Here is a 22,793-nt window from a genome sequence, read left to right as displayed (position 1 = left end):
GGTTGAGTGAGAGACACTTTGATAGTAAGCAATGTAAGCAAGTTGTTTCTCATGGTATTTGCATCCCCTAGTTTTGCCTAAGGTGACAATGACACGGGAGACAGTAGTGTTGGTGGCACAGGGGCTTCAAGTGTTCCCAGGGCTGATTTCTCTTTTTCTTGTCATATTGTATTCCCTGTAGTAGCATGTTTGACACAGTAAATGGCTACCTCTTCCCTGAGTAATTTCTTTTACCTCAGCACTTTGCAAGGTGTATTGTAATTGACCGGCTTATATGTTTGTCTTTCCCACAGACGGCAAACTTTTTAAGTTAGGCATCATGGTTTATTGTTTTTCTATTCCCAGTGTCTGGCACATATGTACTTCAGAAATACATGCTTGAATTAGTTGCCTGGTGTTGAGACTACGTAAAAAGATAAGGGCTACGAATTGGCCTGGGAAAAGGGAAGTGAGGGCTAGGGTGGCGGAAGGCGCGGCCCGCGACGTCACTCTGGAAGGGACCCACGGCTTTGGGCGACTTCGTTGGCCACGGGGCCTCGGGCTTCCGCGGGACGGAGAAGACTGGGGCGGGAAAACGAACAGCTAACTCGCCGTTCCCGGCATTCTTAGTGGGCGGGGCTTCACTTTGACCCCTCGCTCGCGTGCTACACATCCGGGCTCCTGCTAGTAGTGAGGGGAAGATGGCGGCCGCGACGGTGTTGGTTCCCGTAGAGTGGATAAAGAACTGGGAGAAAACAGGGAGAGGCGAATTGTGAGTGTTGGGGCTGGAGGCGGGCGCACGGCCGGGCCGGGCTCTGGTGTCACGGCGTTCTCCCCCGTTGGGGGAGGTTGGGGGCGGGGGAGAGATGTGCCCCCTCCCCCATCTGGGCGGCGGGTGTGGACGTTTGGCTAGGAGTTTCGAACTGAGGTAGTAGAGGTGCCGGTAACCACCGCCGACCTCCTTCCATCCGTAGCCTCCCTTAAATCTCCTCAGCCCTCAGTGGCCCGCCTTTCTTTAGTCTGTTAGAACTCCGGTGTCGCCCCTTCGGGTCCCCGCGCTCCCGCTCTGTTTCTTTTTTGTCCCCCTCTTCGCTTGAGCTCACTTGGTTCCTTTCTCCTCACGGGGCCGCGCCGGGGAGGTTCGGACTTTCTCTCTCTCACGTCCCATTTCTTCACTCTGCACCCGTTCGATTCCGCAGTTCGGAGCCTGGCGCCTCCTCAGCTCGAAGTCTGAGGAGAGCGAACCACCCCGGACTCCCCTCCTCACTGGGGTGTTGCGGAGATCCCCGCTTTTCACCTCACGTCCTCCCGGGGAGCGGTCTGTCAGACTGTCCCGGCCTCGCGCGGCGCCGCTGCCGAGGGAGGGGTGTAGCAGGGGTTGCCGCTTTCCCGGAAGACCTACCGGCATTTCTTTACTCAGTCTTTTCACCTTAGAGCCATTTCGTGTCGGACTCAACTTTCGTCATGTAATGTTTCCTAAACCCCATTTTGTCCTGGGACTGCAACTCATTTTGGCAAGTCTCCAAGGTTCTCGAATACCCAGAATAACGCGATTCCTTTAGTCATAAAACTTTTTTTTTCTTCAGGCATACATAGCAGTAATTTGCCATACCTGAGGTTTCCTTGCCCAAAATTTCAGCGCTCCCTCTAGAAAAAAAATTGTTTAAGTAGCAAAACAAAACCCCAGGTTAAAAAACAACAACACACAAATAACTTATTTCTAGTTTCCTTCTTTGAATCACTTTATTAGCTAAAGCTCGATCCTGTAAGAGTTAACTCGTAAGCCATTTTTACCGTCGTTGCCCACTCCCCCTCCCTCTCCCCTCAGTGGTCCGTTTACCGTTGCTGGTGCAGTTTACAGTTGGAACTTCGTTACTTAGAATGAAACTAAACGCAGGGAACCCGTGCGCGTGTAACATCGTCTGCCTATAGCCCGCCCTCCACCCCCCCTCGCATTCTCACTGTCTCACTGTTTTACTTAACTGTATGAGCTCTAGAATTCGATTGCCTGAGTAAGCGGCCGCGGCTTAGCCACTTAACTAGCTGAGTGACCTTGGATAAGTTCCTTAACCACTTTGACAGTTTCCCCTTGAGTAAATTGGGAATAAGTACTCAAAAGAGTGTTGTGTAGACTAAATAATGCCTGTAAAGCACTTGGCTTATAATAAGTGCTCAAGTGATAGCTATTAAAAGTAATATTATTCCAATCTTTAGATATTTAAACTTACTGGATAGCTCTTGCACTTAAAGTCTGTACCACTTAGGTTAGCAATTAATTGGTCCCTGACTCATTTATGGGTACTCTTTAACGAATTGAGAGATCCTTGAAGAGTGGGGACTGTCTCATTTATTTTGGTTCAACTGTCCTGCCTCCCGCCTCCCCACACTTTCTAGCATATGCTTAGAGTGCTTATTAACTGTAAGAGAAGTCAATTAGATATATATTCATTTCTTAACTGTTTGGAACATTTTCTACATCCTCGTACTGCTAGTTAACATAGCTATTAGGTCCCTTGTGTGCAGGGAAGGCAGGATGGGAAGTTACCAAACCAAACTAAACCAAACCAAACCATCATCTTCATGTATATCAGATTAGGATAAATTAGTTATTAGGATGAATCAGTTCATTGTTGACTACTTTTTTAATTAAATACTTTTTATTGAGTTTTGGAGAAAGGGAGAGGGGGAGAGACAGAAACATCAATGTGAGAGCGATGCATTGGCTGCCTCCTGCATGCCCCCACCCCCTACTGGGGATTGAGCCCCCAACCTGGGCTTGTGCCCTGACCAGGAACCGAAATGGCAACCTTTTGGTGTACTGAATGATGCCCAACCAACTGAGCCACACTGGCCAGGGCCACTGTTGTTTACTTTTAAAAGCCAACTTACTTATTTAAGGTGCTCTCATTTTTGTAGCTTGTTCAACTTCTTCCTTCCAGCTGTTTTTGACAGTTTTACTATTGTTACTCCCACCTTGGAATGAGTGATTTTAGGGGTAGGAGGTGAAATTCTGCTTGGCTTTTAATTGGCAGCCTTTGGAAAAAAACAAAGTGATGTAGTAAAAATAGAGTTTTGGACTCACTTTATGTATATTTACACGATCCATGCTAACTGTCATAGTTCCTGTGAATGAAGAGCTGCCTCAAAGCTTACTTAACATCTATATAGTTATTCCATGGCTTGTGGAATGTAATTTGAATTAGATACAAATCAGTATAGTCAGTTTTATAATTGTATTCTATTATGTAAAGAGAGTTTAAAGTTGCTAGTTGTGTGACATAATGAAATAATTTAGTCAAACACATCACCATGCAATACTTTGTTTTCTTGTATTTGAAACTTTGTTACATATAATCTAACCTTGGGTTTTTTTGTATCTTGCAAAGGATAGATGTTAGCATTTTCATTTTATTAGAACAAATGGCATTGTAACTATATTACAAAACATCACTTCCTTTGTCTGGAAACAGGCTCTTAAAAATAAACCAGCAACTGGAAATATTAAAAATGAAGGTAAGCTTTTTCCATGCTGATAGTGCTCTCAAAAACAGTGAAAATTCCTACAACATGCTGGACTTTCTGTAAGAAGTGTGGCAAACATCAACCCCACAATGTAACAAAGTATAAGAAGGGCAAGGATTCTCTGTGTGTGCAGAGACAGCGGTGTTATGACAGGAATTAGAATGGCTATGGTGGACAGACTAAGCAAAAAATGGCTAAAACTACAAAGAAGATTATGCTGAGACTTGAATGCATTGAGCCCAACTGCAGATCTAAGAGAATGCTGGCTATTAAGAGATGCAAGCATTTTGAACTGGGAGGAGATAAGAGAAAGGGCCAAGTGATTCAGTTCTAAGCTTCATATTTTGTTATGTGACAATAAAACCTTGAGGATATCTTCTCTTCAGAAAAAACCCCACACAAAACCCAAAGGTAATGTGCCACCAAATTATTAGTGAATCGTTTATAGATTTGGCTTTCAGAATATGATCAATATTTAAAATTATATGTAGGGTGGATTTTTCCTTTTTAACAAGATAAATGAGCAAATTAACTTTAACTTAACTGAAAATTACCTTTTAAAAATTTTATGTTGATTTCATGAAGTTCATTTCTTGCCTGTCACTTCTAAGTCTATTCTGGGAGTTGTAGTCAACTTCAGCATCATATTGGTAAAGCAACATATGAGATATATGGGGCATTTTATAACTTTAAGAGAGGGCAATTCTTTTTTTTTTAATTTCTTTATTGAATTAAGGTGTTACATATGTGTCCTTATTCCCTCATTACCCCCCAACCCCCCCACTCAGAGAGGGCAATTCTTAATTGGGCCTCATGAAAAGCAACTGCTTATTAAGAGGGAAAGTCTTGGCTTTGAAGAATAAGGTTTGTTAGGTAACTAAGTAGAAAAAAACCTGTATTTTGCTTATCTGAATGGTTTATCACATACCTAGCTAACCTTTCAGAGATACTGATTATGTTTTTCATGGTAAATTACAGAACTCTTAAAATGATTTTTTCCAAGAGAAATAAAAAAGACAAAGGAGGACTACCAAAACATAATTATTAAGTGTCCTTTCCAGTAACACGTAAAGCTACCCTTACAAGTTTCACATCTAAATGCAAACTCAAATACTGTGAAATATGCAGGATATGGATTTAATCACTTTAATTTTGGAATTAGAGTTTTAGTTTCTTGATAATTTCATATTAGCATAGGGCTTGCTATGATTAAGCAAATAAACTTGCCTGTATTGGTAGATCCAATGGAGATTATGTTTTTAGTAAAAATTATTAACATAGTTAACTCAGCATTTGTTTGTGTTACAAGCAACCTTAATGTAGAGTTTATGTTACAAGCTCTTAATCTGAAGATGTAGCCTCATGTCAATACTGAGTCTAATTTTGAAATACTTATATTTGTTGGATATCATCTGTTTGTCTGTTTGAAGGACTTCTTTTAAAAATTTATGCATGAATTAGAATTTTTAGGTCTTATTAATTATTGGTAGTTATAATAATGTTTTAAAATTTTTTGGTTGCCATTTTTATTCTGCTGCTAAATGACTACATGTTTCAGAACTTATCTAAATACATGTGGATGTTCATTAAGTGTTGTCTGATCTGAATTTGTTGGAGGGAAATAGGAAGAGAGACTTTGTGGCAAATAATCATTCTAAGAAATTTTAGTCTCGGTAGTTGAATATTTTTTTTTTGGTTATTATTTTTTTCTTTTTCTTTAAAAGGTACTCTAAATTCAGCTGAAGCTTTATCTGAAACCTTCATGTCTTAGTTTTCATTTGGCATTTATTTTCTCATTTTGACTTGTATTCACAAGTTATTAGTCTTGGTCTGTTTTCTTGGTAAGAGAAATGCAAAATTGTTATAGCAATATCAGATTTTATAGGCTATGGCTCTCTTCATTAGAAAAATTAAATCATTCTACAATGCATAAATATTAAGGTAGAGTGAGAGCTATTAATGCACTTGTGTGCAGGAACTTACTGTCTTTTTTTTTTTTTTAACATTTCCTGTTTTCTTTCCTCCTCAATGGATGTTTTCATTTTCATAAATGCATATATTTCAAGATAAAACTACATGTCCCAATATTCATTTTTGTGGTTATATCTCTCTTCTAACAGTGGTAATAGAGGTAGCACTTTGCTTAACCAAATTTACTCTTTTTTTTTGTTTTGTTTTTAAGAATTAATCTAAGTGCAGATTGACATTAGTTTTTTTCTGTGTGAAACCAACTTTTAGATGTTGATTATAATCAAAGTAGTAGTTCCAGCTTATTCGGTGTTTCCTTTTTTACTGCAAAATGGGAACAACTAAGATGGAAAACTAAATATTCATGTTAAGAAGTACTCACAAAAATACTTAAATCCTTGATAGAATATAAGACATTTTATTCTCTTTTTTTTCACAAATCATGACAGAAACTAGATTCTGTCTTTGTTCTCAGGGACCTAAGACACCATCTCTACAATAGCACCAAACTATTAAAAGTGGAAAAAATGGTAAACTCTGTTATTTGGAGATTATTAAGGGACTGAAATAATCATTTGAATTTGGACTGAAGTGGAATATTCGGTTATTTTTAAAGTCATATTAAAATGGGTAACTGTTGGATGTAGTTTGTTTCTCTCCTAATCATTTAGGACAGAGTACTAAAAAGTGTTTCAACAGGTGTAGTAAGACATGTAGCATACAGAAACATAATTGTTTCTTTAAGTATACTTAGTGATTTTCTGTTAGTGGATTACTTAGAGAGAAGAGCACATACAAATCTGATTGGAGGAAATTTCTTAGTGATTTTAGTTTTCTCCTACAACGAAGGAAGAACTGTTTTGTACTAGGGAAATACTGTAAAAGTATCTGTTATGCAAGTGAATTGCCCCTTAGTGATTCCTTACATAAATTGAGCAAATATTTGAGATGATAATTAATAACTCATGCTGACATTATTATCTGTATCCTAATGAATATGTTTGTGGTCTTGTGTCTGATAAGATGGCATTATGTTTCAATTCTTAAAATTATGTATCAATGACTATATCATTAGATTAGGTGGGATTTGAACATTTGCAATCCCTCTCCACTGGGAGGATTATCACAAAAGACATATGCATTAAGCTTAACAAACAGAAAATGAAGCTACTAAAAATGTGAGTAAGCACAAATATTTACCATAAAGACTAGTTGGCCTTGTTTTTTATTATGGGCACAAAGGGAAAGGTGAGTTACTTGATTTCATTATATTCTTCTGTCAAAGACAGCTTACTATAAGGGGAAATGGTTTTAATACTTTATAGGAAATATCGAAGCAGTCTTGATATACTTTTTTTTTTAAAGGAAACCAGTTGAGTTTGTTTGTGTGTGTGTGTATGTATGTATGTATGTATGTATGTATGTTAATCCTCACCGGAGGATATTTTTTCATTGATTTTTTAGGGAGAGTGGAAGAGAGAGGGAAAGACAGAAACATCGATGTGAAAGAAACACATTGATTGGTTGCCTCCTGCACGGGGCCCGGGCTGGGGAGGAGCCTTCAACCAAGGTATGTGCCCTTAACTGGAATCGAACCTGGGACCTTTGGTCTGCAGGCGGACACTCTATCCACTGAGCCAAACTGGCTAGGGCTTGATGTACTTATATAATTACTCTTGACAAAAGAGCTAGGTTGCAGACATTTTTAGGTTATATTCTCTGATACTAGTCTGAAGTAGATGATCTTTTTGTATTACCTACTGGAAGGAAGATTGATTTTGCTTTCCTATTCCAGATGAAATTTTTAATTTTAAAAATAGTTTTTATTAATTTTTTTAAAAATTAAGCAGTAATGTTTATTAATATTCAGAGAGTAGAAGGGAGAGAGAGAGAAGCATCAGTGATGAGATTGGCTGCCTCCTAAACTTCCCACGTGGGATCAAACCCACAATCCAGGCATGTGCTCTGACCCGGAATCAAACCATGACATCCTGGTTCATAGGTCGACGTTCAACCACTGAGCCACTCTGGCTGGGCTTATTGATTTTTTTTTGAGAGAGAGCAGAAGGGAGAGGGAGAGAAACATTGATATGAGAATGAAGCATTGATTGGTTGCCTCCTGCAGGCCCCTTATCTGCCCCCTACCTGCCCCCTACCCAGGATCATTGTGCCCTGACCCAGAATTTAACAGGCAACCTTTTGGGGCATAGGAAGATGCCCAACCAAATGAGCCATACCAGCCAGGGCTAATTTACCATTTCTAAGGTGTTCTCTGAAATTCTTTTAAAAATAGGAGTTGGTTAAAAACAAAACTAAATTATATTTCCAGTTATGAGATTTAATTTAACAATTGTTCTCCATTGGCAAGGCCTTTTTATTCTTTGGTTTTGAAAATAATTTTGTGAGACCTGCAAGTGAATTGTTGACCAGGAAAAGTTGACTGACTTTTAACAACCTTAAACTGCTCATCCTGATGATGGAGGATTGAAATAATCAGAAGACGTAGAAGTGAGCTTCAAGGGCATGGATAATCTGCAAAGTAGATAATCTCTCTGTGGATGATTATAATGTAGCATCATATTTCACCTTAGGTGTGATATATAAACATATAAGTTTTAAAATTACTTACTTTATTGACTATAGAAACATCTGCATTCATTGGTTCTCTTTTTTAAAAAAATTATTTTATTGATTTTACAGAGAGGGTGTTAATCCTCACCTGGGGATATTTTTTTCCATTGATCTTTTTTAGAGAAAGTGGGAGGGAGGGAGGGAGGGAGGGCGGGGGGGGGGGAGGAGGAGGAGGAGGAGGAGGAGGGAGAAACATCAATTGTGAGAGAGACAGTTCTTTTTTGTTAGAGCCTTGTGCACCGTGTATTTCTTTTTCTTTTTTTTTTTTTTTAACATATTTTATTGATATTTTACAGAGAGGAAGGGAGAGGGATAGAGAGCTAGAAACATTGATGAGAGAGAAACATCAATCAGCTGCCTACTGCACACCCCCCACTGGGGATGTGCCCGCAACCAAGTGTGCACCGTGTATTTCTTTTCCTAAATTGTGAAATTAAAAAAATACAGAAAATGCATAAAACTTAAATGTAAAGTTTAAAGACTTTCTAGGATGCACACCCGTGTAACTCACACCCAGGTCAAGACAACATAATATCCCTTGCTGATTTTATCCCTCTTTACTTTCCCGAAGTAGCCATTGTCCTGACATTTATGGCTTTCTCTTCCTTGTTTTTATTTACAGTTTTACTACCCAATAATTTTAAGTTTCTTCTTTATATAATTGAAATCATAGGGTGTGTATTCTATTTTATCTGGCTGCTTTTGCTCAACATTATGTCTTTTAGGATACATTCATGTTTTTGCAAGTATTTGTGGTTCATTGATTTTCATAGTTTCAAGCTGATCCATTGTGTAACTATTCCACAATTTGTTGATCTCTTATGCTATTGATAAACAAATTTGTTATTTTGAGTTTTTAGCTATCACCAACCACGCCAATGAAAACATTCTTATATAAGTATCTTGGTATATATAAGCATGTGTTTTTGTGGGATATATACTTAAGTGTAGAACTGCTGGGTTCTAGATTGTGATTAACCTCAGCTCTACTAGATACTGCCAAACTATTTTAAATATACTCCTACCAGCAGTAATGGGAGTTCACCTTGCTTCACATCCTGGCTCATATTTAATACTAGAGGCCTGGTGCATGAATTAAAAGGGAATTAATTAGAGGAAATATTTTAATATTGCTATTTGCCCTTTCTCTACAACAGAAGTGTCAGAGATGAAAGAAAATTAGTAAAATGTATATGAAAATCTTCCCCCTGTCAGAGTCAAGTCCCTGCCCACCCATGTGTGCCTCGAAATCATGGGAGACCCAGACCCAGACCTGGCCAGCCCCACCCCCATTGGGCTAGATCCAGACCCGGCCGGCCTCACCCCTGTCAAGCCCCGCCGGGTTGGGGGGTCACGGCCTCAGGTCGCCTGGCCCGGCGCCGGGGGCACGGCCTGAGGTCCCCCGGGCTGGGGGGTGCGCCTTGAGGTACCCTGGCCTGGGCGCGCAGCCTGAGGTCCCCCGTCAAGCCCCGCCAGGCAAGGGGGTGCAGTCTCAGGTCCCCCAGCCTAGCGCGGGGTGCATGGCCTGAGGTCCCCTGGCCCAGACCGGGGCAGGGGGCACACCATGAGGTCCCTGTCAAGCCCTGCCAGGCAGGGGGTGCAGCCTGAGGTCCCCCGTCAAGCCCCGCATGGCGGGGGGCACGGCCTTAGGTCCCCTGGCCTGGCACTGGGGTGGGGGGAATGGCCTCATGTCCTCCAGCCTGGCACCAGGTCGGGGTGTGCCCTGAGGTCCTCCGTCAAGCCCCGCTGGATGGGGGTGGGGGGTGGAGGGACATGGCCTGAGGTCCCCTTTCAAGCCCTGCCAGGCATGGGGTGCGGGCTCAGGTTTCCTGGCCCGGTGCTAGGGCAGGGGGTGCGGCCTGAGGTCCCCTATCAAGCCCTGCCGGGTGGGGGGCATGACCTGAGGTCCCCTGTCAAGCTCCGCCGGGCAGGGGACGCGGCCTGAGGTTCCCCCAGCCTGGCGCCAGGGCAGGGGTCACGGCCTGAGGTCCCCTGTCAAGCCCCACCAGGCGGAGGACTCAGCCTCAGATCCCCTGCCTTGGCCCAGTGCCACACAGCCTCAGGTCCCTGCTGATTGCTCGTTAAGGCCCGTTAAGGGAACTTGGCCTCTGCTGTGGACGCAGCCATCTTGTGTTACGGGATCCCCGCCTATGCTGTGGGCGCAGCCATCTTGTGTTATGGAATCCCTGCCTCCGCTGTAGGCATAGCCAGCTGGTTATGGTGTGATAGTCAATTTGCATATTCCCTCTTTATTAGATAGGACTAGAGGCCCAGTGCATGGATTCATGCACCGGTGGGTTCCCTCAGCCTGGCCTGCACCCTCTCCTAATCTGGAACCCCTCAGGGGATGTCAGATTGCCAGTTTCGGCTGGATCCCCGCAGGGGATCCCCCAAGGGATGTAGCAGTGCATGAAGCAGCAGGCAGCCGGGGAGGAGCCTGAGCCAGGGCCGAGTGCTGCGCTGCTCCCACTCATTCCGGCCCTGCTGCGCCTGCTGTCGCTCAGTAGTGCTGCTACGGAGGTGGGAGAGGCTCCCGCAGCCACAGCTGTGCTCGCCAGGCGTGAGCCTGGCTTCTGGCTGAGTGGCGCTCCCACTGTGGGAGTGCTCTGACCACCAGGGGGCAGCTCCTGAGTTGAGCGTCTGCCCCCGGTGGTCAGTGCACATCATAGTGACTGGTCTACCAGTTGAGCAGTCGACTGTAATGGTCGCTTAGGCTTTTATATATATAGATTGCTATCAACCTCTCCCTTAAAGTCCTCTTGATGTTTTTTCATATATTTAGGTGCTCCTATATTGGGTGCATATATCTTTACCAGGATTATATCCTCTTGTTGGATTGATCCCTTTAGTATTATGTAGTGACCTTTGTTGTCTCTTGTGATGGCCTTCATTTTGAAGTCTATTTTGTCAGATTGCTACCCTAGCTTTTTTTTTTTTTTTTCATTTCCGTTTGCATGGAAAATTGTTTTCCATTCCTTCACTCTCATCCTGTGTGAGTCTTTTGTTCTGAGGTAGGTCTCTTGTAGACATCATTAGTTGGATCATGTTTTTGTATACATTCAGCTACCCTATGTCTTTTGATAGGAGCATTTAATCCTTTTACATTTAAGGTTATCGATAGGTACTTATCTATTGCCATTTTAATTCTGTATGCCTAGTTTTCTCTCTGTTTCTTCTTTTCATTACAGCAGTCCCTTTAGCATTTCTTTCAGTGCCGGTTTGGTGGTGATAAACTCCTTTAGCCTTTTTTTTTTTTTTTTTTTTGGTCTGGGAAGCTCTTTATTTCGCCATCGATTTTGAACGATAGCCTTGCTGGATATAGTAATCTTGGTTTCAGATCCTTGCTTTTCATTACCTTGAATACTTCATGCCATACCCTCCTGGCCTGTAGAGTTTCTCAGGGAAATCAATTGACAGCTGTAAGGGAGCTCCTTTGTAGGTAACAAATTGCTTCTCTCTTGCTGCCTTTAAGATTCTCTCTTTGTTTTTCATTTTTGGCATTTTAATTATGATGTGTCGGGATGTGGGGCTGTTTAGGTTCTTGTGCCTCCTGTACTTGAGTCACTTTTTCCTTCACCAGGTTAGGGAAGTTTTCTGCCATTATTTCTTCAAACAAATTCTCTATCCCTTGCTCATTTTCTTCTCCTTCTGGCACACCTATTATGAGACTATTGTTATGTTTCATGTTGTCCCACAGTTCCCTTAAGTGGTCCTGTTTTTCAATTGTTTTTTCTTTTTGGTTCTCTGATTGTGTGATTTTTTTTCTATCCTATCTTCTAATTCACTGATCCAGTCCTTGACTTCCCCTAATTTGCTGTGTAGTCCTTCCACTCTGTTCTTTATTAGTACTATGTCATTCTTCATAGTTAGTATATCTTTTCTCATGCTGTTGAGCATCTTTGCCATCATTATTCTGAACTCTATGTCTGATAAATTTCTTATCTCCATTTCATTTGTCTTGTCTTCTGGAGAATTCTCTTGTTCTTTCATTTGGGGGTTGTTGTTTTTTTTTTTTTGTCCTATTTGGGTTTGGGTTTGTGACTATGTATTAGATTGATCTGCTGCTCCTCCCAGTCTTTAGTGCAGGACAATGTCAGATGCAGTTTCTGACTAATTAGATCAGGCAAAAACTCACAGCCTATAGAAACCTGCCTCTGCCTGCAGACTGATTGCATTCAGTCTAGAGTAGCCTCAGGCAATCATACACAGGTGGGGAGAGACATTTTCCAAAAGCATGGGGCAATTGCTTATGCCTGGAGGCTCATTGTTACTCTCAGTCTCTTAATGGGCCTCAGAAACTCCACAGAGTGGGGCAAGGTGTTTTCCAATAAGGTGGGGCAACTGTCTTTCCTTCAGGCAAAAACCACCTGGATAGCAAAGGTCTGCCTGAGAAAGATGTCCTCTGTAGCATGAGGGAGTGACTCAGCACAGGAAACCAGGATGTCTGCCTACTGAGCTCTAACCCCAGAGCCCCCAACCCGGTTTCTGCTCACACAGCTCCAGTGCACTCTGCCCTCCTCTGCTGGAGCCCAAGGTGAGTGGCTGCACATGAAATTTTGTGTGCTGGCCCTTTAAGAGGGTGCCTGCATTTCCAGCTGTCTCTCCCTGGCAGATAGCAACCCTACTGCTTTTCACAGCCAGATGTTATGTGGGCATCTTTCTCAGTTCTGGTGCTCTCTGCTGGGGCTGCAGCTTGGGGATTAGACCCCAGAGTTCTCAGTGGCAACCCCCCACAGCTGAGATATCTCTCCAGAACTTCAGCTGCTGTCGGTGGGGGCCTGGCTAGCTCTTTCAAGGCTCTACCCTTCTTACCAGTCTCTATGCAGTCTCCATTTTCTGTCCTTGGTTATCAGGGTTCTCTCCAGCTAGTCTTAAGTTGATTATTCAGGATTTTTTTTTTTTGTATTTTAGTTGTAATTCCAATTTGGTCCTAGGAGTGTGTCTGTGTAGCATCCACTTACTCCACTGCCATTTTTAATTTCTAAGCCACACAATTTTTATTCTGATGTTCCACTTGTCTGTTTTTGCTTTTATTGCCTGTGCTTTTGGGAGAGAGAGAGCAAGGGCCAGAGTCAAGGGTAGGGAGGGGAAGAGAAGGAGAGAGAAATGAGAGAGAGGGGGAAAGGGAGGGGAAAGAGGGAAAGAGGGTGCACATCATTTCTTGCTGTCACTGCAAGGTTCTATCTAGGATCATTTTTATCCTGCTTAAAGAATGTCCTTAAGCTTTTTTTTTCAGTTATTGTTTGAAGTTCAATTCTTATTTTGCCTTTTCTTGGAACTCTGTTTTTTGTAATATAGAATTTTAGGTTGGCAGATACTTTGTTTTAGCACCTTGACTGTATCTTTCAGCTCTCTCTGGCATTCAGGCTTCTTGTTGAGAAGTCATGAAGATAATATTTTTTTTGTCTTAGTTGCTTCAATGGTTTTATCTTTAGTTTTCTGTAGCTTTATTATAATGTGCCCAGATGTGGATTTCACTTCAGTTTTGGAAAACTGAATTCTTGGCTATTATCTCTTCAAATATTGCTTTTACCCTGTTCTTTCTCTCCTTTCTGGAATTCCAGTTGAGCATACCTCTTTTCACTGTAGCCTATATACCCATTCTTTGTTGTATTTAAGTTAAACTAATGAAGAAGTATTCAAATACAAGTATTTTTTTCATTTTTTGTTTTTATTCTTTTTAAAATATATTTTTTTTATTGATTTCAGAGAGGAAGAGAGAGGGAGAGATAGAAACATCAATGATGAGAGGGAATCATTGATTGGCTGCCTCCTACACACCCCTTACTGGGGATCCAGCCTGCAACCTGGACATGTGCCCTTGATTGGAATTGAACCCGGGACCCTTCAGTCTGCAGACTGACGCTCTATCCACTGACCCAAACTGGCTAGGGCTCATTTTTTGTTTTTAGACTTTATTGTTGGAAACAATCTCAAACAGATGAGAAAGTAGAATCTATATAGTATATATAAAAGGCTAAGTGACTGTCCGACCATCAGCTATGACGTGCACTGACCACCAGGGGGAAGACGCTCAATGCAGGAGCTGCCGAGCTGCGGTGACTTGGCAGCGGCAGCTCTAAGGTGACACACCCCGGAACCAGAGGAGGGACCCTGATTCTGGGGTGTGTCACCTGAGAACTGCCTTCTCACAATCTGGGACCCCTTGGGGGATGTCAGAGAGCCAGTTTTGGCCTGATCCCCACAGGCCAGGCGGAGGGACCCCACCTGCCGGAGGGACCCCACTCACTGCGCAGATGCCCTTCGAGCCATGGTGCTGCCCCAGGGGTGGCTGGCCAGGGAGAGACCGCTGGAGGTTGGCTCCAGTGCATGTCCCTCCCTTCTCGCCCAGTCCTGCCGGCCACCTTCTAATTAATTTCCTTTCAATGTGCACGAATCTGTGCACCTGGATACTAGTAATATAATAACCTCTCAATGATACATCGTCAACCAGTTTCAATAGTTTTTCAACTGCTGGCCAATCTTGTTTCATCTATAATGCCACCCATTTCCCCATTCTGTTGAAATAAATATCATTTCATCTGTAAATATTTCAGCATCTATCTCTTGAAGATAGAGTTTTACTCATATATTCAAGATGACTCAGAAATGTTAGGTTATTAAAATTTGTTTTAGAGAGAGAGAGAGGGGAAGGGCAGAAGAGAGAGAGAAACCTTGATTTGTTGTCCCACTTATTTATGCATTCATTGGTTGATTCTTGTCTGTGTCCTGACTGGGAATTGAACCCACAACCTTGGCGTATTAGGACAATGCTCTAACCAACTGGGCTAACTGGCTAGGGTCCATAAATGTTAATTTTTAAAATACTTGTTTCATATAGGATTCAAATAAGGATCCATACATTGTGATTGATATATTTCTAAAGCCTTTTTTACTCCGAGGATCCCCCACCAACCTTTATTTTTCCTAGCAATATATTTGTTGAAGAGACTGGGTCATTGTCCTATAGATTTTTTCCACAGTCTGAATTTAGGTCATGCCTTTTTATTTTTTTTAAGTCAACATCATAAATGGGTGGTAATATTCCATTATCGGGATCAGGGAGCACATAATGTCTGATTGTCTCTTTTTGTAATGTGAACAGCCGTTCATAGATGCCTAGGTCTTTTAATTTATTAGGAGTCTTAAATGGTAATGTAATTCTATCATTCCATCATTATTTATTAGCTGAAATACTTAAGTACAGAGACATTTCTTATCAACTATAGGTTCATATATGAAGGCAGAATAAGTGATTGATTTTTTAGTTAATTTTACCAGTTTTGAAAATAATGAATTGATTGACTAGCATCCTCCAGTTTTGACCAATTATGGCTTTTAGGTTTGTTTTATTTTCATTCTAAACTAATGGATTTTGACATCTGATACATTTCCAAATATTTTTAGTTGATATTTTTAGTTGATATAATTTGCTCTGTAAGGATCATTTTTGTTAAGATTTGAAATTAATGCAGACTGTTTTTGTTTTGTTTTAGTTTGCATTTGTGTCGGATTCTCAGTGAAAATAAAAGCCATGATAGTTCGACTTACAGAGGTAAGAGTTTTAAAAGTATCATTGCTATTATTTTTGGCTTGATCAATATTTATAAATATCCTGTTTTCATCAAATTATTATGAATGCAAACAAAAGTATAGGATAGTTCACATTATGTAAAGCTTTTATGTGAATATTTTACAGTTCAGATTTAAAACTATAGTTATAGTAAGACTATACATCTTTGTATAAGGATGCTATTTAACTTACATAATCGTCATGATATAGCTTGGATTTTATAATACAGTTGCTAGCTATATGAAAAATTACATAGACTAGTTATTTGTCATAAACAGAAGAGAAAAGCTAGTATGGAAAATAAAATGATTGTGATCTTATTTACACTAGGAAATTTCCAGAAACTGAGGTTCAGTGTTTTTACTAAAGCTGGTTATGTTTAGGTCAGTGGTCGGCAAACTCATTAGTCAGCAGAGCCAAATATCAGCAGTACAACGATTGAAATTTCTTTTGAGAGCCAAATTTTTTAAACTTAAACTTCTAACGCCACTTCTTCAAAATAGACTCCCCCAGGCTGTGGTATTTTGTGGAAGAGCCACACTCAAGGGGCCAAAGAGCCACATGTGGCTTGTGAGCCGCAGTTTGCCGACCACGGGTTTAGGTGGTATCCGGGATCTTGTTAAAGGTAGTTGTCATGGAAAACATTAAAAGCAAAGGTGTTGTGTACTGCATACCACAAATATGGCTTATTAAGTAAAGTGTTATGTAATTAAAGGGGATATACATTTCCAGTTATTTCAATATTGAATTATGTTACTATTTAACATTCATTAATTTAAAATTGGGCATATGGATTTAGAAAAGGAGGGGCAAAAACAAAAGCAATTATGTTTAGTAAGTTTAAAGTATTTTCCTATGTAGCTTTCATTGAGGTAGAAACTATAACATTTTTTTCAATTTGGGAAAAGGAATTCACAGCCAATATTCTATTTTAACCCCAAAATTTTTAGATAAAATTCATTGTAGTTATTTAAATTATGTCATTGTGAGTAGAAAAATTAAAAACAGAATGATTTTCTGTAGATAAGTTTACTTTTGTTTTTATCAAAAATTATATATTTGTTTTTTAAAAAATAAATTTTTATTGATTTCAGAGAGAAAGGGAGAGGGAGAGAGAGATGGAAACATCAATGATGAGAGAGCATCATTTATTGGCTGCCTTCTGCACTCCCTACACTGGGGATCGAGCCTGCAACCTGGGCATGTGCCCCAACTGGTAATAGAACCATGACATCCTGGTTCATAGGTTGATGCTCAATCACTGAGCCCTGCAGATGGGTGAGATTATATACTTTTTAAAGAAAATTTGTTTTTTTTTTGAGGGGAAAGCATTTTTTAACAAATGAATGAGCCAATTTTTCTGTCATTTGGGTAAGATCTGTTTTAAGACTTAATATTCCTAGCCTGAGTCCCCAAACTTATTTTTCAATTCATCCTGCTTATAAAATTGCATGACCATTCATAAAGATTTCTGAGGTTGATATAATGTCTTGTTTTTTGAATAAATCAGCTGACTGCCAGAAGTGTAAGAAAGTAAAAAAGACTCCTTTCTAAAAGCACTTAGATACTAAATTTTATTTTCTTCTCCTGTTTAAAACAAAATTTTAACTTCTGTTAACTTCATTGTGTTTGTGATTGAAACCCTAAGTGGGTAAGAGAAAGAATTTTTATAAAAAGTATAAGTAGCATAACACAGGCTGATTACTCTTTTAGTTTTAAATGGGGGCTGTGTGGATCTTTAATCACTATCAGATAGTGTCTGGCCTGTGTCACTCAGTTGTTGAGTGTTGACCCATGAACCAAGAGGTCACTGGTTTGATTCCGGGTCAGGGCACATGCCCTGTTTACGGGCTCCATCCCTAGCAGGGGGAGTGCAAGAGGCAGCTGATGGATGATGTTTCTCTTTCATCCATGTTTTTATCTTTCTATCCTTCCCCCTTTCCTCTCTCTCTAAAAAGTCAATAAAAACATATTAAAAAAAACCAGATATTGTTAATTTGCATGGCTGTTCTGATTCATGATTAAAACCAGAAACAGTTATGAGCATCTCATTGGCTGAATTTGCTAGTGCTTTCTTTTGCTTGCCATTGCCTGCTTTCTCAACACATATACACTCTTTGGCTGCTATATGCCAACAATCAAGCTTTGGTTTGAGTGCCCCAGTAAGTAGTCCATACATGAAACTGAATGTAATTTCTTCAGAATTTCTTTTGTTCTATCTAAGGGGATTGAGTGTGTGTAGTGTTTTCCTCTGCCATTTCCCCATCTGCCCCTCCCTTGAATTGATTTCATTTCAGGCAGTCAGTTTCCCTACTTCACCTTGGTCTTTTTATAAGTCCCTTTCCCCAATAATATAACATAATAATTATGGCTGATAAATATGACTAGTTCTAGTGATACTCCACATAACCAGGAACTGGTGTCTTCAATGTTCAAATCCCACAATGAACATTATTATTAAAGGTGTTCTCAACTGGACAGAGTATTTATATAAGTTTAAAATCCAGCCTAGCAGAATAATACACCACTTGTGAAAATTCAAACTTAACTACTGGTTTACAATAAACACCCTAACACCCTTACAATTTCAACTTGTGGGGTTCTAGCCCACAACCCTTCTATCTAATAGAAGTCCCTTTTACTTGTGGCTATTCTTAATTGCTTTTTCTGAAATGTTAGCATTAAGATAAAATCTTTTACTTATTATTTTTGGTGTAAGGGTTGTAATTTTTCTTCCCATTGTAAATGTAGTTTTTCAACTTTGTAGGTTTTGCAGGACTTTGTTGGGGCTAACCTGGTAGTGTTAAGGCACCACTTACTGTTTCTATAGATAAAATACAATAGGAGTTCCTAACCACTTAAATGGGCATTTAAATAACCGTGAATTGGGGACCATTTTTTGCTACTTTTGGATTGCATTGTGATTGTTTTTATGTAACTTAATATCAGAAAAATGACCTGGGCTATTTGCTTTCTATTTTAGTCTTCTGTGATTAAGATTAGAATTCCCTCAGCCCCATGAGCCCATATTCTTATGGGAATTTGGTTTATGCTCAGCCGTTTTGTCCTTTTAAGAGTGATTGCTTTTTAAAAATAATTTAGCTATCTAGGTAACTTTAAATGAGTATTATGTGTTGTGAAAACATTTTATTAATAGAAAGTGAAAGCTGAAATTGACCCCATAATCCTACCATACTAATAAGTAAAAAATTTTCCTTTGCATTTTAGTTTTCATATAGTTTATTATAAGCACAATGAAACCATATTTATGCAAAAGGTAGAATATATATAGTAAAAAGTAAATATGTCTTCACAAGGAATTGGGATAATCTGGTTATATTTCTTTAACAAATAACTTAATGTGCAGTTTTATTTCATTGTAAAATAGTATTTTCATTGTTTAAAGGGGGATTGATAAAAGTTTTTATTTCTGTTATATTCCTTTTTTGTGACTAGTAGTCAGACCAAGGGAGAAGCTTTTTAAATATTTGATTTAAAATAATTTTTAAAATCCTTAACTGAGGATATTTTTCTATTGCTTTTATTTATTTATTTTATTTTTTAGAATATATTTTATTGATTTTTTACAGAGAGGAAGGGAGAGGGATAGAGAGTTAGAAACATTGATGAGAGAGAAACGATCAGCTGCCTCCTGCACACCCCCTACTGGGGATGTGCCCGCAACCAAGGTGCATGCCCTTGACGAATCGAACCTGGGACCCTTCAGTCCGCAGGCCGACGCTCCATCCACAGAGCCAAACCGGTCAGGGCTTTCTATTGCTTTTAGATAGAGTAGAAGAGAGGGGGAGGATAGTGAGAGGGAGAAACTCCATGTGAAAGAGACACATTGATTCCTTGCTTCCCACATGCAACTGACTGGGGATCTAGCCTGCAACTGACGTATGTGCCCTTGACAGGAATCTAACTCATGGCCCTTTGAATGTCATGGCTGACATTCTAACCACTGAGCAAAACTGGCCAGGGCTAAATATTTGATTTTTTCCTTGCAATTTTGCCTCAAAAGATTTTTGATTCCCTTCAAAAGGAGATTATAAATTGACTTTATTTTACATTAATATTTTTAGAGCTCCTGGTTCCCCTACTTTCAATGAGAGGAAGGAAAGTTTTTAGTATATGGGACTCAAGAAAAAAGATATTTGGAAGGAGGAGGTATTCACTTGACCATTCACTCCCCCCCCCCAAATGTTTTTCTTTAGGATAGGGGGCTATGCTAATTACTAGTGAGTGAGACTTCTTGTGGTTGACAGTTTGCATAGAACTGCTGTTTTATGTATGTATGTACGTATGCAATTATTTTAGTTTGAATTCTGATGGAAATAGGAAAAAGAGATTTAGGTTTGGGGAGAAATTTCTGATAGTAGGATATGGATAAAACCTGATTATATATTTACTGCTGTTCCTTACCTGTTGTCACTGCAGTCCTGAGATTGAATTGAGAATAATTTGAATATATTTTAAAAAATCTGAAATTTGCTTCTGAGAGGAATTATTAATTTATTTTATATACAGCCCTAACTGGTTTGGCTCAGTGGATAGAGCATCGGCCTGTGGACTGAAGGGTCCCAGGTTCGATTCCGGTCAAGGGCATGTACCTTGGTTGCGGGCACATCCCCAGTAGGGAGTGTGCAGGAGGCAGCTGATCGATGTTTCTCCCGCATCGATGTTTCTAACTCTCTATCCCTCTCCCTTCCTCTCCGTAAAAAATCAATAAAATATATTTAAAAAAAAATTTATTTTATATACAATTGCTGGCATTCTGTGAAGTCACTGAAAAAAATTTTAGAGGCTTTGGTAGCATGAGAAAATGCTTTTATTTATTTATTTATTTATTTATTTATTTATTTATTTATTTATTTAATCTTTATTGTTCATATTATTACAGTTGTTCCTTTTTTTCCCCCCCATAGCTCCCCTCCACCCGGTTCCCACCCCACCCCATGCCCTTAACCCCCACACCACTGTCCTCATCCATAGGTGTATGATTTTTGTCCAGTCTCTTCCCGCTACCCCCACACCCCGTTCCCCTCGAGGATTATCAGTCCACTCCTTTCTGTACCCCTGATTCTATTATATTCTCCAGATTATTCTGTTCATCAGATTTTTTAATCACTTGATTTTTAGATTCACTTGTTGATAGATATGTATTTGTTGTTCATAATTTTTATCTTTGCCTTTTTCTTCTTCTTCCTCTTCTTAAAGAATACCTTTCAGCATTTCATATAATACTGGTTTGGCAGTGATGAACTCCTTTAGCTTTTTCTTATCTGTGAAGCTCTTTATCTGCCCTTCAATTCTGAATGATAGCTTTGCTGGGTAGAGTAATCTTGGTTGTAGGTTCCTGCTATTCATTACTTTGAATATTTCTTGCCACTCCCGTCTGTCCTGCATAGTTTCTGTTGAGAAATCAGCTGACAGTCGTAGGGGTGCTCCCTTGTAGGTAACTGTTTTTTTTCTTGCTACTTTTAATATTCTCTCTTTGTCTTTTGCCCTTGGCATTTTAATTATGATGTGACTTAGTGTGGTCCTCTTTGGATTCCTTTTGTTTGGGGTTCTCTGCACTTCCTGGACTTGTAAGTCTATTTCTTTCACCAGGTGGGGGAAGTTTTCGGTCATTATTTCTTCAAATAGGTTTTCAGTATCTTGTTCTCTCTCTTCTTTTGGCACCCCCATAATTCGGATGTTGGTACGGTTGAAGTTGTCCCAAAGGCTCCTTACACTATCTTAATATTTTTGGATTCCTTTTTCTTTTTTCTTTTCCGGTTGGGTGTTTTTTGCTTCTTTGTATTTCAAATCTTTGACTTGATTCTTGTGATCCTCTAGTCTGCTCTTGGATCTCTGTATACTATTATTATTATTTTTAAAAATATATTTTATTGATTTTTTTACAGAGAGGAAGGGAGAGGGATAGAGAGTTAGAAACATCGATGAGAGAGAAACATCGATTCAGCTGCCTCCTGCACACTCCCTACTGGGGATGTGCCTGCAACTGAGGTACATGCCCTTGACTGGAATCGAACCTGGGACCCTTCAGTTCTCAGGCTGATGTTCTATCCAATGAGCCAAACCGGTTAGGGCTGTATATTATTTTTAATTTCAGTCAGTGTATGTTTAATTTCTAGTTGGTCCTTTGTCATATCCTCGAGGGTCTCACTAAATTTATCGGCCTTTTCTAGAAAATTCTTGAAAAACCTTATAACCATGGTTTTGAACTCTATATCCAGTAGTTTGCTTTCCTCCATTTCTTTCATTTGTGACCTGTTTCTTTGTCTCCGCATTTTGGTTGCTTCCCTGAGTTGATAGAGTGGTTTTGTGTGCTAGGTGTCCTATAGGGCCCAGTGGCTCAGTCTCCCCAGTTACCTGAGGTGGACACGCTTGGTGCACCCCTTTGTGGGCTATGTGCACAGTCTTGTTGTAGTTAAGCCTTGATTGTTGTTGGTATCACTGGGAGGAATTGACTTCCAGGCCAATTGGTTGTGAGGATCAGCTGTGTCTATGATGGGAGAACTTCTATGCTGGAGACACCCTTATGAGACAAGACTTGCTTCAGTGGGGCTTTGGTGCTCACTGAGTCTGCCCCCTGAGTGTGTCCCTTATGGATCTGAGGAGTTGTAATCTGGATTGTCCTACTCTGACCCCTGGGTACACTGGCTCTTGCATCTCCAGGGAGGTGCTAATTTAGCCTCTGCCTGAGGCCACCCAGCAGGAGCTATGGAGAGATCTGCAGATTCCTCTTCTTTGTTTGGGTTTTGGAGGTGCCCAGATGAGGCCCCGCTGTGAAGCAGTGCAAGCTACTGTGGGGACTTGGGCCTTCTTTTGGATGTTCTGGGTCTTTCTGACTCAGCTGCAGTTTGTTAGGTAAGTTTAGATTTCAGAGGACCAGGCCAGTGGTCGGCAAATTGCGGCTCGTGAGCCACTTGTGGCTCGCGTGCTGTGGTTTGCCACTCTGTTGACCAATGAGTTTGCCGACCACTGGACCAGGCTATTCATATGCAAAAGCCTCTGCGCACAGCTTGGATGGGATGGAGTCTTAGGGCAGAGCAAACAGCAATGGATTCCCGTCAGCCCTGCCCTAAGAGGTCCCTGAGTCTCAGTGTCCCGC

The 22,793-nt window shown here is 40.4% G+C and overlaps 1 protein-coding gene across 1 annotated transcript in view; it reads left to right on the top strand.

Moving 5' to 3' along the window:
* Positions 1-487: 487 nt before the first annotated feature.
* THOC2 (THO complex subunit 2) overlaps positions 488-22,793 on the top strand; it is a 111,897-nt gene continuing 89,591 nt past the window's right edge. Inside the window, exons 1-2 of the mRNA XM_080653130.1 lie at positions 488-751; positions 15,597-15,655. Coding sequence (XP_080509256.1) covers positions 681-751; positions 15,597-15,655 — 130 coding nt within the window. The 5' untranslated portion in view covers positions 488-680. The remainder of the gene's footprint in view (positions 752-15,596; positions 15,656-22,793) is intronic.

The sequence above is a fragment of the Plecotus auritus genome, assembly GCF_963455305.1.
Source record: "Plecotus auritus genome assembly, chromosome: X".
Lineage (NCBI taxonomy): Eukaryota > Metazoa > Chordata > Mammalia > Chiroptera > Vespertilionidae > Plecotus > Plecotus auritus.
The sequence above is the reverse complement of the archived record's forward strand: the minus strand, read 5'-3'. Positions and strand labels throughout refer to the sequence as shown.